This window comes from Rhinolophus hipposideros (assembly GCF_964194185.1).
Source record: "Rhinolophus hipposideros genome assembly, chromosome: 4".
Taxonomy (NCBI): Eukaryota; Metazoa; Chordata; class Mammalia; order Chiroptera; family Rhinolophidae; genus Rhinolophus; species Rhinolophus hipposideros.
In genome coordinates, this window is record NC_138050.1 from 64339199 (window position 1) to 64354361 (window position 15163).

Sequence of the window (15163 nt, forward strand, 5' to 3'; positions counted from 1 at the left end):
TATATATATATATATATATATCACATTGTGTTTATCCATTCATCCACCTATTGATACTTGGGTTGCTTCCACATTTTGGTTCTTGTGAATATGCTGCTATGAACATGGTGTACAAATATCTCTTTGAGTCCGTTTTCAATTTTTTCAGGGACATATACCCAGAAGTGGAATTGAAGGATCACATGGTAATTATACTTTAAATTTTTTGGTGAATCATCGTACTGTTTTCCATAGAGGTTCTACTATTTTACATTAACAGGAGTGGGTACTTTAAAATGTCCCTTTCACATCTATAAAATTCTAGGAACCAATACTTGTTTTTTAAAGAATCTCTTTAAGTCATTTCCTCTTTGCCTGGAAATCTTGATCATCAAAAGAAATGCTCAAATATCTTTCACCCCAGAAAGCCTTTTATGACCTCTCTTTCTCTATATTTGGGTTATGTTCACTTACAACACCTTTATTTACCAGGGTTAAACCCTATTCACTTTTAAATTAATATTTTTTTCAAGGACATGAGCTCTGGGAAGGCAGAAATCACGTTTATTCTTCTTTGTCTCCTCAGTGACCAATGCAGAATAATCAAGCAGCAAATGGCTATTGAGTGACTGTGTGGACAGAGTGGAACAAAATAGGGTCCAATAATTCCAAATGACAAACTGAGAAAGTGATTAAAAACAGTAAAATTGGAGAATAATTTTTCTGTAGCTATTTCCCAGGAGAGACTGGGACTCAAATAATAACGATAAGCATAATAATAAAAACACCTAATATAGTGCTCTCCCAACCGTCAGCTATGTTGCAAGGATTTTCTCGCTTGGGCTTTGGGATGCCTGGTTTAACATTCTTGCTCCTGCACGCTGGCCTGCCTAGATGATGCCCTGGTTGTTTTAATGTCCATCAACATAACAGGGCAGAAGGGACATTCAATGCCCATCCATGGCTGAGCATAAAAGTGGCTTTCTCCACTCGTCTTCACTAAGCAATACAGAAAACTTGTCTTTTCATGCTGGAAGGGAACTTAGAGTCCAATGATTCAGAATCCTATTCTCTGAGAAGATATAGCTGAGTTTTAGAGAAGGGAAGAGGCTGTTCCCAAGTCCTATGGCAAGAGGGCTACGTCCTAGATCTGGAGATGCAGATATGCCCTCCCCACACAGTTATATAGTGTTTTAAAATCACCTTGCTGAGCAATGGAGGGCATGCCCTTAAGTGGATACAGTGAAAAGACATTTCAGTGGACGTTTCTAATTTAGAGAGCCAGAATTTAATTTGTTTTCATCTCTTGCTAAGCGAAAGGCCTTGTACTGTGGGCAAACAGGTGAAATTTCTGGACCCAGAAACAGGACTGCAACCTTCCTAGGGCAAGAGCTCTCCTCCCAGGCTCTTTTTGCACCTCTGCAAATACTACCTTTGGGCACTTTTGCTCCAAAGCGGCTTGGAGGATGTCCAGCAATCCTTGGAAGTCGGTCAGATTGGAAAGCAGGCGAGGGAGGATGCTGTCCACTGTCTGCTGGGGCGGGACCTCAGCACTCACCTGCCCCCAGGCCGAAGGGGTGGGAGGGGCAGGCGCAGCGCGAGGGCCTCTGCTGGGACCCCTGCCGCCAGGGTACAGCCGGTCCCACGGCCACTCGGGGCGCATGGAGGCCGCTCCGGGGTGCCAGGTGAGCCTAGGTTGGGGAGCGGGACCCTGCAGGCCTGAGGGAGCCGGGTGCGGGGACCTTCGCTGATCCGGGAGTGGGAACTTGGAGTGCCCAGAGTGTGGGTGAAAGCTTGGGGCAAGTCCCTGCCGCCGCCTGGGGGTGGGGGGTGGCCGGAGCTGGAGCCTCCAACTTGTTTTTCCGGAGGCAGCAGGGGTACCCCCCATGCTGTGTGGGGATGGCGCAGGGGCGCATTCTGGGAAAATAACATCCTAGGACGGCCAGAGATTTGTCTCAGGGAGATCTGGAGAAGTTCTGCACTATGATCTCCTGCCTTTTTCATGACAAAACGTGGGGTCTTCGGTGGCATTTTGGGGACAAACAGAGAGTTCATCTCTGAACTCCGTTGGTTCCGCCTTCTGGTGCGTTCTTAGTTCGTACTGTATGATTCTGAGCTTTCTGGTGTTAATCAATGCCCAAAGATACTGCCCCGCAATCCTCCAAGGAGCAGACAAAACCTTGTCCTCGGAAATCCCTTTCTTTTGTCTTGTTTCATTGCTATAGATTAAGAGAACTCGTTTTGGATTGTCTCTAAACCTCCAATCTGTATATTGTATATTTTTGTGTCCATTTGTGCATTTTTCTGGGGAGAGCTTCCATTATTTTATTTGATTCTCCCAAAGATCAAATAGCTAAAATGAAAGTTTGGGGCTCCATCAACATGGCAAGTCCTAAAAGTCTTCAGGGTCCCTGAGTTGCAGATTCTCATTTGAGAGCTGGGATTCAGGGAAGACTTGGGTGGAGAGATTCCTTCAGGGCTCAGGGAGAAAAACCTTTGCCCAAGTCACAACTTTGTCTAGGTTAAGAATTGGTCTGTTTTCCACTAGAAAATCAAATCAGTTTACAAATATGTAGAGAAGGAAACCAAGATGAGTCTTTATGAATGAAAGGTCTATCAAAGTTTCTTCTTGGTAACCAAATGTGACCCCAGCTGTGGAGTTTCCAAGAACGCTGAGGCAGGTGACAGGTGGCCGTGTTCTAAGTTTATAGTTCTCTGGTCCACTGGCAGCTTGAGAAAAGGAGGAGAGACTGGATGTTAACTCAGCGTTGGAGGGCACCAGAAAAATGAAGTGCAAGCGTGTGTGTGTGTGTGTGTGTGTGTGTGTGTGTGTGTGTGTGTGTGTGCTGCAGTGGAGGGGGAGGAGTGCTAGATAAGGACTTTACTACCAAATTAGCAAATACCCTAGAAAAATCACTTCGTCATTAAGACCACTTTACTTGTTCCCACTAAATGGGCAAGAATACTCTATGGACATAAAGTCATAGACACTGTCACTTGAATAGATACCATTTCTGGTCCTGCCTTTCTTTATCCACAAAAGCTTGGAATCCTAGTGTGAGGTTCATAGGCAAGCTGGCATCAGGATAGTGGTCTTCAAGCTGTGTGCTCCCAAAACACTGATATTTTGCAGCTAGCCTCAAGCAATCACTTCCCAACTTCAGAGAGAAAAAGAGGGTAAAATTGTTTTTTGCCTTTATAAAAATTTTGTAAATCTTTGGTGCTTGCTTTTATTTGTATGGCACCTGGTTATGTTGAAGCGTAATAGATCACTATTTCTAATTTAGAGAGTCCATCAGGCCTCGGTGGTCAGTAATCCCCCTACAACTGAGAACCACTGTTGTAGCAAAGAATCGGGAATACACCACATTATTCCTTAATGTCCTTTGAATGTAAATGGTTCCTTTGTGGACATCTGGTGCTCTGGGTGGTAGCAGGGAATTGCAGAGGACCCTGGGACTATCGAGGAAAGAAACGGCCTCATTCTGCCTGGCTCACAGCCCAGAACAGTTTTCGTCTGCTGTTCTTAATGTCGCACATATTTTGTAAACGCAAACCATTCTTTTGGTGAGATATATGGGAGGGGGGTTAAGTTTCTTAGTTAGCCCCTCCTCCCTTACAATTGGTCAATCAGCTTCATTAAATCCCAAGCTGAACTGTTGTTTTTCAAAATAATAAGGTGGTTGTTTCTACCCACAACCTGTCTTTTCCTGATAGGATTATTGTTTAAAACGGCCCCATAACACAGCAGGGGTTCATTTGGCAAAGGCAGAAATTAATTTTGCTCCTTACTTGAAAAGTCATTGAAGAACGAAACTTTTTTTTTTTAATAATATTTGCTGCTTCACTAGCCCTTCAGCACAAGATAAATTTTGCTGATGTTAACCATTGTTCTTGTATGTATACAGCAAGTATTTATAGAATACCTTCTGTGTGTTAGGACCCTGGGGTACAACGTGACTTCATGTTTCTGCTTTCAAGGAGTTGACAGGCAAGCAGTGTGGACTTGAGTCTTGATTTGCTAAGAATTGACTTCAGGAAGTATCACTTCAGGGGCTCCCTGACTATGACCATGACCATTTTCTTTAGGTTTAAATTGCAGCCTCCTACCTGTGCATGAGCCCATTTAAGGCGTTGGCCAAGGAAAGAGCTATGGCCTCATAGTACCCTTGCCGATTAGCAGTGCCTGACTCCTATCCCCTCCAGTGCTGTGTAGGTGATAGTTCTACGAATAGCATTGCCAAGGAGAGTCCTTAACCTGACAAGGAGAGAAACATTCACTTTTTATAGGTAATACATGGTCTCAGGGAGCACTGGCCTCTCCTAACACCTGCCCAATGGCAAGTTTCACATCTCTGTGCTATTCTTTTTCCAATTCATTCAGAAGAAAAGTAAGAAATGTTTAAATGCATTCTGATCTGTACCCTAAGTGTGATCTGGAAGAGTACACTGCAGACCAATAAACAGAGAAGGAGTCTACTAATTTCAGATTCACTACATTGGGCCAATCTGAAATATACCTCTGTGCTATGCTGAGGAAAAGCTTGATAGTGTAGATTTTAGCACCAAGTAATAATAGTAATGATGGCAGGCACGAACATCCTTCAAAATGCTCTATGTATATTATATCATTTAATCCTCTCTCAACCTAATGAGGTGGGTACTATTATTATTGATATTTTAGTCCTACTTCATACATTTTAGGACTTTGATTTACTGAGCTCTTCTGGAATAAAGTCTAATTCATCTTTGCTATTATAGGGCACTTATTTGCCTCTTGCCTACTCCTGAGAGGCATCCCAGCTCGGCAGACAGCCTGTCCCATTCTGTAACTTGGTTCAGTACTAACTATTAGTAGCAGTGTGACTTTAAGCAAGTCCTGCCTGCTCTGTGTCGCAGTTTCTTCATCTGTAAAATGGGGATGGATGATCACAGCTCTCTCTCACCAGGTTGCTATAAGGATTAAATGCCTTTAATCCTCTTTAAGACTCTTAGAGGAGTGCTTTGTACACCGGAGGCACTGTTATTTTTATTATTAGTGATTTTTTTGTTCCAGCTTCATCTCCCAAAGCCCCCTAGTATAGCAGCCATATTTAGCTCCCTAGATCTCCCTTGGACCTCTTCAGTTCTGTCATATCTAGGTGCCTTTTCACATGCTCTTTCATTTGCCTGGAATGCCTTTCTCATTCTGTTGCTAGTGTCAGCTTCTTGTATGGAAATGTTTCTTCCTGTATGACCTTCCTTCAGTGCCCTCTACTATTCTCCAGGTTCCCTCCCTTCCTGGTGATCTTAGCCTTGTACCACTCATCTACCAAAGGACTTAGTGGTTAACAACTACCTAACATTTACAGAGGATTTATTATGTGCCTAGTAGTGTTCTAAGTGTTTTTGTTTGTTTGTTTGTTTAGTATATTGACGGCTCCATGAGGTACAGTTATTTCGATGTACATCTCTCTCAGTAGACTGCGATAGGGGTTGTACATCTGTGTGTCTTATTCATTTTGTATCTCCAGGACCTGACAGAGTGCCTAATTAATACACAGTGGGCACTCCATAAATGTGTAAGTGGATGCATTTTACCAATAGCTATTTACATTCAAATCATAAGCTAATTGTGAGTAATTCTTTTAAAATATAATCTTCATGTTTTTCTCATTGCAGAAATTCACTCTCAAATTTTTAGAAAACACTGATAAGCAGGAAGAAGGAAGTTAAAATCTCACTCCTCCCACCCCAGAGAGCTTAAACAATTTGCTTAGGGACACATGACTACTCACTGGTTAAACAGAGAATCAAGGTCAGGCTGTCTGGTGATAGAACCCAAACTCTTACAGCTGCTGTCCAAATTCTGTTTCTGCAACCCCTCCACCCCAAACCCAAGAACAAATTACATTTTTTCCAAACTATTAAAATAGGTTGGAAGAACTGACATTTGAAATGTAATCTACCACATATATAATATTGCAATGCATAAAAACCTACAGTTAAAAAATTCCCAGTATTCCATCTTTTCATGCTTTTGCACATCCTGTTCCATCAGTTATTTAGGGTAATCCAGATTCAGAGGCAGCGTAGTGAAGTAAGGTATAAAGAGAATAGGTTTTCACTCAGATAAGCATGGGTTCATATCTGGGCCACGCCACTAGAGGTATTACCAGGGACAGGTTGCATAACCCCCCTCAGTCTTAGTTTCTTCTGTGAAAGAGAGATAATAAGAAATATTTCTCAATGTCTTGTCAAGTTTAGAGGTAAAGGGCCTCACACTTGATTAATGGTGGGTCTTGCTGTTAAGTCTCTAACGGCGTGCCCAAACAGCAACCTTGCCAAATTGCTTCCCACAGCTCCATGTGGGTTTTTTGCCAATCCTTCATTCTGATTCTCATGGTAATTTAACTTTCATATTGTTATTAGATGTCTTTAGTAACTCGCCTCACAGCCATTTTCTTAGAAATTCAATCTCTCCTCCACAGGATCTCTTTTGAGATTAAAAAGAAAAAAAAGTGGCAAATTGAGGATGTTAGAGCAATTTTCGTTTAAAAGTGGATCATTGTTTTCATTACCCTATCATTAATGTTTTCTATTTTCTTTTATCAGTGAGTTACTTCTCAGTCAATTCATATTGCCACACTGAAACTCTCTTGTTTTCTTGCAAGATGAAAGGAGACAACCATGAATGAGCCACTAGACAATTTTGCAAATGCTTCTGATTTCCCCGATTATGCAGCTGCTTTTGGAAATTGCACCGATGAAAAAATCCCACTCAAGACGCACTATCTCCCCGTTATTTACAGCATCATCTTCCTGGTGGGCTTTCCAGGGAATGCCGTGGCAATTTCCACTTACATTTTCAAAATGCGGCCCTGGAAGAGCAGCACCGTCATCATGCTGAACCTGGCCTGCACAGACCTGCTGTATCTGACCAGCCTCCCTTTCCTGATTCACTACTATGCCAGCGGCGAAAACTGGGTCTTTGGGGATTTCATGTGCAAGTTCATCCGCTTCAGCTTCAATTTCAATCTCTACAGCAGCATCCTTTTCCTCACCTGTTTCAGCATCTTCCGATACTTGGTGATCAGTCACCCAATGAGCTGCTTTTCCATTCACAAAACTCGCTGGGCAGTGGTGGCCTGTACTGTGGTGTGGATCATTTCCCTGGTGGCTGTCATTCCCATGACCTTCTTGATCACATCGACCACCAGGACCGATAGATTTGCCTGCCTGGACATCACCAGTTCGGATGACCTCACCACGATCAAGTGGTACAATCTAATCTTGACCACCACTACTTTCTGCCTTCCCCTGGTGATTGTGACACTTTGTTACACGATGATCATCTACACCCTAACCCAAGGACCTCCGACGCACAGCTGCCTTAAGCAGAAAGCTCGAAGGCTCGCCATTCTGCTGCTTCTTGTGTTTTATGTCTGTTTTTTACCCTTCCATATTTTGAGGGTCATTCGGATTGAATCTCGCCTGCTTTCCATCAGCTGCTCCATTGAGAATCAGATCCATGAAGCTTATATCGTTTCTAGACCATTAGCTGCCCTCAACACCTTTGGGAACCTGTTGCTGTATGTGGTGGTCAGTGACAACTTTCAGCAGGCCATCTGCTCAGTGGTCAGATGCAAAGCCAATGGGGGCCTGGAGCAAGCAAAGAAAATCAGTTGCTCAAACAACCCTTGACATACTTCATTTACTCAACCAAAGAGAAAAGCCTGCTGACACGTTCCCTATAATTTCAAAGGAGCCTAGACTATCTCCCTCCATGGGACTCTCAGTAAATACTGTGTATTCAGGTAATTCTGTGCCAAAGCCAGGGCAGAACAGCTAGGAGTTCTTTGCAATCCATTTATTGGGATCCCCCCATGGGTAGATATATGAATGGGATACATGCATATCAGTAAAGCTTTCAAATGTAAAACTGGAACTCTTGGAACTCAGGGCCACGTCAGAGAACGCTCGCCCTAGGTCTCTCAGTAAGTTAGTGTCAAGATAGGAGAAAGCTAATTTTTCACTCATAGTTTCATACACCTTCATACTGGGTCGGTCCTATTTGTATTGAACCCCCATACTATTCAGGGCATTATTTGTATCTTTTTCAGTATTCACTTTTTCTTTTTACATTTTGTATCTTTAAGCCGTTTTTTCAAACTTCATTTTGAGATTATTAAACTGTATATTTTACTAGGCTTTAGTCAGTTTTGTAGATTAAAGTAAGCCAGTACCATATGCTTGAGACAATTCAAAGATATCAATGCAAATAGCTAAAATAAATACCTGCAAGATACGTGGGGTATTATGTTTTTATTGTTGTAGATCATGTTCAAAGTTGCTATTGAAATTACCAAGTTATATTAGTCATTATCAGCATGCCCTGGGGAACAGAAGTACTTTTAAATATCATGTATAAATTAGGTATTAAATAAAATACAACATAATTTTGACTTCTGTCTGTGGGACAATATTCAGGGAAACACTAATTCTCTTTAGATAACTTTCTCTTTTGTGACTATCATGAACACATGCTCTCTATTGTAATAGCTAAAGCTATTTTTGAATTGTGTGTGTGCAATATTTAGTGAATATAAATATTTGAGAAACTGCCTAGTCTGAATATTTAAAACCCCGGCAAATGTGTTGATATCATTAATAAACTCATTTTAAAATAATTGAAGAAGCTGGTAAGATTTTTCTGTGAAAATACAGCTTTGCCACAATTGTATTTACATGAAGCTTTATGTTCTCTGTATTTAGAGAACAAAACTAATTTGAAGAATCAGTTATAGGATGGGGCTGGAATAGAGGATTTGAGCAGAAGAAAGGATACTGTAGTATCTCTTCGTGATTTTCAGGTTCTTCTAGGACATTACCTCCTACTTAGACTTAAGTGAGGATATTCCTCGGGAACTTCTGCTAGGCATCCTGGGAGGTGTGGGGGGTGGGAGGGAGAAACGGGAAAGCCAATGGTTCTGTGTGTGAACTTTTCTGCATGATAGCACTCTCTCCACCCATCATCTACTGAGGCATCTTCTCCCGGGCCTTTCTATAGCATGTGGAATTTCATTAGGCGGCCTGAGCTGCCCATCCATGTGACTGCACAGTATGGAGTAGAATTCAAGGGTCCTCTTGGAACCTGGAAGCTGGGCAGCTCTCCTCCCTCCTCTCTGTAATTCCTAGCCCAGCTCCTGGGCCATCACCAAAGTGTAGCCAGATGAGCCTTTATACCACTGCTGTTATTATTCTAGCCCTGGGCACAATTCCCTTTCCTTTCTCTCTCTCTATTCCTTTTTATTCCTAAGGTTTCATCCAGCAGAGAAAAAAACACTTCAATCTCCTTCATGTCTATTTCAACTTGTCTCTGTAGCTTCTTTAATCCTTTTCCTTCTTTCTACCAATTTATAGAACAATAAATCATCTCTCTTTCTGATACTAATTCTTCCACTTTGCCTTTGATCCTTATTGTGCTTTCTTAGGAACTTCCTCTGACACTTAATTCTACTTTCTCAATTTTTTTAAACATTTCTATTACCCTGGATAATTGACCTTAGCTTGGGAACATGTATAATTTTCCTTTATCCTCAAAATACCTTCCCTCAATTCAGCTGTTCTGTCATCCTCTTATCTGACTAGTACCCTGCAGTTATGGGTCAGGTTCAGATGACTGTCTGCCCTCCAGGGTTCTGCTGATAGAATATAATCACAAAGATCCAAGCTAAATTGGATTCAAAGGGTAAGTTTTATTTTCTAAAATAAAGAGTTCAGGGCTAATTGTGCTGGAGGATGCAGTTTGGAACTGAGGCCAAAAAAGAGATTGATGATACTTCTAAGGCTAGAATGGGACCTGAATGACCTTGCCTCAGACACCCAGTTGTAGGCAGAGAAAGTACAAGAACAAAAGCCAGAGCTCTGACTGTCTGCCAGAGAGGGAGCTGCCTGGTCTGCTCCCCACATAAGAACTGGAAGCTCAACTCAGGCTGACTGCATCCGAGTGCAGGGACTCCAGAAAAACCTTCTCCAAACTGTGGAGACACAATAAACCCTCCACTTTGTTTTTAACTTTATATCGTGGACATTTTCAAGTAGACACAAAATTAGAGAAAGTAGCAAAGTGACCTCACGTACCTGTGCTTTAAATTCACCAATAATTCATCCTACCATTCTGGTTTCATCTATCCCTTCCCATGTTTGTTTGTTTTCCTTTAGAATATTTAAACCCAAACATTACACAACATAGTAATTTCCCTCATAAATGCTTCAACATTGACCTCCTTCAAAACACACAAAACCAAAACAAAATAAATCCTTCAAATTATTTAATGCCTAATCTGTACTTTCATTCACCTGGTTGCCTCAAATGTCTCTTTACAGTTGGTTTTGTTCAAATAAGGATCCAAACAAGGTTTAGGCATTACATTTGGTTGATGTACCAATTAAATTGCTTTTACTCTATTAGAGTTACCCCTCCCTTTACTTATTGCCTTTCATTTACTGAAGAAATCAAGTTGTTTTTCTTGTAGGATTTTCCACATTGTGGTTTTGGCTATTTGAATTCCATTTTATTGTTTATCATGATCTTCCATGCCCTTATTTGCTTTAAATTGGAAGGTTAGATTAGATGCAGATTCTTTTCTTTCCTTCCTTCCTTCTTTCCTTCCTTCCTTCCTTCCTTCCTTCCTTCCTTCCTTCCTTCCTTCCTTCCTTCCTTCCTTCCCTCTTTCCTTCCTTCCTCCCTCTTTTCCTCCCTTCCTCTTTTCCTCCCTCCCTTCTTCCCTCCCTCCCTCCTTCCTTCTCTCCTTCCTCTCTTTTCTGTTTCAGAAGCACTAATCCATCTGAGGAGATGTGTAGTGTCTGACTACATTCCATTTAGTGATTAAGCAGTGGTTTCAGGATGTATCAGCCTGATCCTTTCATCAGAAGGTTCTTGAACCTCCTTAGCCTTCATAGTTTATTGCTCAGTGCTTTTTGTTTTCTCAATCTGCTTGGGCTTTCACAACGGCGACTTTAAAATCTTAACATTCTTCTGCTTTTGTCATAATAGTTATGTCTTTCCTATAAAGATCTTTGACTCATCAACTATCTTCGTTCCTTCCACTCTAAACATAGCTCCCATTGATCAGATTTAACTGTTCCTCCTCCTTTGGGAAGACTAAAGTAAGAGATGAAAGGAGATAGAGGAGCTGCCTCTCCAGCACTTCCTCCTTGAGTGTATGTAAGTGTTGACAGAATTTCCTTTCAACCTGGGCCAAATTTTGTTCTTGAACAAAATTAACAGCAATGCATAGGATCCACAGAGTTGGAGCTGCACCCTTGGGGAAAGACGCTATCAGGGGAGCTGGCCTTACAGCTGCCATACTTCTCTTCCAAACCCACCTCAGTGCCTCCTGGACTACTGCAGTTCATTTTGGTTTTCCTACAAAGGCTCTGAGAAGGGCTCAATAACTTACAGGGCCATGTAGCACTTGAGGCCAAACATCACTTCCTGTCCTAATTTTATTCTCAAATTTTACCCAGCGACACTATTCAATATAATCGATGTGATATTATACAATGTGCCTAAATGATATCAAATGATACAAGGCCAGCAATGTAAAAAAACACCTGAAAGTTGAGAGCTCCTTCCATTATTGAGTTTTCAGGAAGAAAGCGTATTGTAATATGCACTGATCTGTTTTTTGTTTTTTAATTTTATTTTCCTTTCAGCGCTTTCACCTAAATATTTTCCATCGATCTGTTTGTCATTAATCCTGCCGTATACTGTACACAGTTGCTATTAAACTCATCCATTGAATTCCTAATGTCAGATATTGTATTTATTTATAGAATGTATGTTTTGTTCTCTTTATGAATTCTACTATTTCAGTGAATTTCTTTGTCTTCTAATCTATTTTGTCTGCCTTTCCCCATATTTCTAGAACTGAATAATCATAGTTATTTTAGTCTTTATCTGTGTATTTCAATATCTGGATTGCCTTTTAATCTTCTTCTGTTGTCTACCATTTTCCTCACATTGCTCATATGATCCTGTCTCCTTGCATATCTATTAATTTTTGATTGAATGACAGAAATTGCATATGAAAGTATCACTAAGGCTTACCTGAGAGGTTTCTTTTTGGTTATTTTACTTTTCGATTGTAAAATTTCCATTTAATTCCACTTCTTTCTGAAACTTCCCCTTATTCACTAAATACAGATTTTCCTTTAACTCTTTAGACATATTTGAATAGCTATTTTCACATCTTTGTCTATCACATCCGGCATCTGTTTTGTATTACTTTTCTCTGAATGCTGTAACAGATTACCACAAATCTAGTGGCTTAAAACACCACAAACTTACTCTCTTCCAGAGGTCAGAAGTCTGAGCTCAGTTCCACTGGAATAACGTCAAGGAGTTGGCAGTTCTCCCTTACTTCTGAAGTAGAAGCCACTCTTGCATTTTCCAGCTTCTTTAAGCCACCTGCTTTCCTTGGCTCATGACCCCTTCTTTTATCTTCAAAGCCAGTGGCATAGCATCTTCTAATATCTCTGACCTGTGCTTCTATCGAAATATCACCTTTCTCTGACCTGATTCTCCTACCTTTTTTTTTTTTTAATTGAAACTCTTGCAATTACATTTGGCCCACCCAGATAAATCTAGGATAATTTCTTCATTTCAAAATCCATAATTTAATCACATCTGCAAAGTCCCTTTTACTATGTAATGTAACATATTCACAGGTTCTGGGGATTAGGAAGAGGACGTTTTTGGAAGGCTATTATGCAGCCTACCACAGTGGGTTCTTAAAGGACAACTAGCTAAAGTAACAATAATAACAATATAAAGTGACCTTGGGGTCAGTTTTAAATTGGTTTTCTTTTCTTGGCTATGAGTCACATTTTTCTGTTCTGTGTGTCTAATGATTTTTACTGAATACTGGATATTGTGAATAAATCATTGTAGAGACTCTAGATTCTATTATCGTTCCCTGAAAATTGTTGACTTTTTCTCTACTAGACACAGTAATTTTTTTGCTTGTCACCTTGAAATAGCACTAACTTGGTTTTATAATTTTTTAAGAACAAATTTGTGAGAAGCCCAAGGTGTTTTCTAAGCCCTTCTAACACAGCAGGACCCAAATGCCAAATTCTGTTTCTCTTCTGGTCTTGTCCAGACTTGGTCTTAGGCTTTTGTTAAAAGAATGTGTAGAATAGATCTTACTCTGGGATGTGGTCTTTACTTCTAAGGTACAGTCTTCTTTTGTCTCACTGAAATGAGTTCATGTGGTGTTAATGGGGTGTTTTTCCTCTCTAGCACTGCTTGACTTAATGGTATGTCTGATGTCATCACAGCCTCTTTTTTGTTAATCTCAAGTAGTTTCTCCCTGCACACACAGCCTTTGGCCCACGAATCACAAGGAATCTCCAGATGTTTCTGCCCTGACTCTCTCCATGATTACTTCATCATTGATGCCTTGCTCCAAATGTTTTAGACATGGGAGAAACTTCATTTTAAACATGACAGTTGAACCACTTGTCTCCTCCGTTAAAATGACAACGGGCATATAACTATACAGGTATTAGAAATTTTGGAAACTGGAAGAGGGTGGATGAGTGGTGACACCAAGTGAAAACAAAGCTGGTAATAGGGGGAATTCAGAGGTAGGCTAATGTGTTCTGCTTAACTGCAAAATGTTCAGGAATTAGAACTACCAGTTATTTCTGAAAGAGGGTTATAAGTGGTACTGAAAACAGGAGACTTGATTTAAAACCTGAATAAGAAACAATTACATCCCTAGATATTCTTCTTTATCCTATGCAAGCCAATGACTGCCCCTTTTCCCACCAACAGAATTCTAGGCTTTTCATTTTGGGGATGTTGAACCAGAAAGATTCTTGACTTGAAGACAATAAATGCAATTAAAGACAGAGTAAAATTGAGGTTCTAAATACTGGATGGAATAATTTGGCTCTGATCATACTGGCAGTTCATGCTTACATTTGCTATCAGAATATTGGTGAATTCCTCTTTAGGGAAATGGGAAATATAGCAATAACAGATACAACTATAGGGAGCATAAGAAATTTTCCAAAAATATTATAATTAATACTCTCAGAGACATCCTTGAAACAGACCAGGAGTTTCTACAGGAATGACCATTCTAAGAACTAAAAAAAGAGCTCTTGGATATTAAACCAGGGAGAATAGTGGGGTTATTTCAATTGCCCTCCACAAATTATCTACAACTTAATAAATACTTTTCACTGAGAAGTTGGGAGTACTCTTGGCATCTTCTCTCAGTTTATTCTAACTCTTTGTTATCTAGAAGAAACTCTTAGAGGCTGGTAGTATGATGCTAGAGCTTTCTCCTGATTTCAGTGTAGGTAAAGCATTCTTTGCTTTTTGTTGTGCATTTCAGAGGTGTGAAGGAAGTAGGGGTTTTTTAAAGTGAACCTAAAGTACCAGTTTTAGGAGTTGCTCTATTTCCTTATTTTTATTTTGTCTCTATGATTACATATTATATGATATAGGAATGTATTTTATATGATTACATAATAGCATATAATTGGTTTTCCATGATTTGGAAATAAATGCATAGCCTGAACACATTGTTTTTCTTCTGGAAATGCTCAATAACACTACGTTAATGTTTCTAAGTGATGTTTTTACGATTAACCACAATACCTTCCATAAACACTTGAAAAGTAAAATGTAAATGCATAAAATATTTTTCATTCAATTTAGATCTTTGTTGAACATGGGTGTTTATAGAACAAATAAATGTATGGCCTACATATTTAGGACTGTAATATCAGTTTTAACTCCTTTTTCAGTAAACTAACACCAGCATCTTTGAACCCCTACTATGCGCAAAGAACTGTGCTATGCCCTAGAGATACAAACTTTAGTAATAAATAATTCTACTTTCAAAGATACTACAATCTTGCATACTAGCTTCACTATCCATATGTGCCCTTTAGGTTGAGTGTTAATGTAATGCTGCATTTACTTACCCAAATTCAATGACATGTTTATTCAGATCTTTTTGCTGTTACTGTTTATCATTATTCTAGAAAGCTCAATCCAACGGGAGCATTTCAGGAACACATACAATTATCTAAATCTCTCTCACCAATAACCCTAAAGTGTGTTTTAAATAGTAAGTTCACAGAAATATCATAGGGCGCTAATTGTGCATGGTTAAATGCC

The 15163-nt window shown here is 40.1% G+C and overlaps 1 protein-coding gene across 2 annotated transcripts; it reads left to right on the forward strand.

Annotated features, from left to right (window-relative positions):
• Nucleotides 1–1415: 1415 nt before the first annotated feature.
• Nucleotides 1416–8641, forward strand: OXGR1 (oxoglutarate receptor 1). Of its 2 annotated transcripts, none has more exons than XM_081046822.1 (2): nt 1416–1664; nt 6633–8641. In XM_081046822.1, the coding sequence occupies exon 2, from the start codon at nt 6649–6651 to the stop codon at nt 7660–7662; it is 1014 nt and encodes a 337-aa protein (XP_080902948.1). In that variant the 5' UTR covers nt 1416–1664; nt 6633–6648; the 3' UTR covers nt 7663–8641. The 2 variants fall into 2 exon arrangements, with proteins under 2 accessions (XP_080902948.1, XP_080902947.1); XM_081046821.1 differs by having other exon boundaries at nt 1546–1664; nt 6574–8641.
• The last annotated feature ends 6522 nt before the right edge of the window (nt 8642–15163 follow it).

What these genes read in the sequence shown, in the direction of transcription:
- OXGR1 (XM_081046822.1), top strand. Translation starts at nt 6,649, where the DNA reads ATGAATGAGCCACTAGACAATTTTGCAAATGCTTCTGATTTCCCCGAT.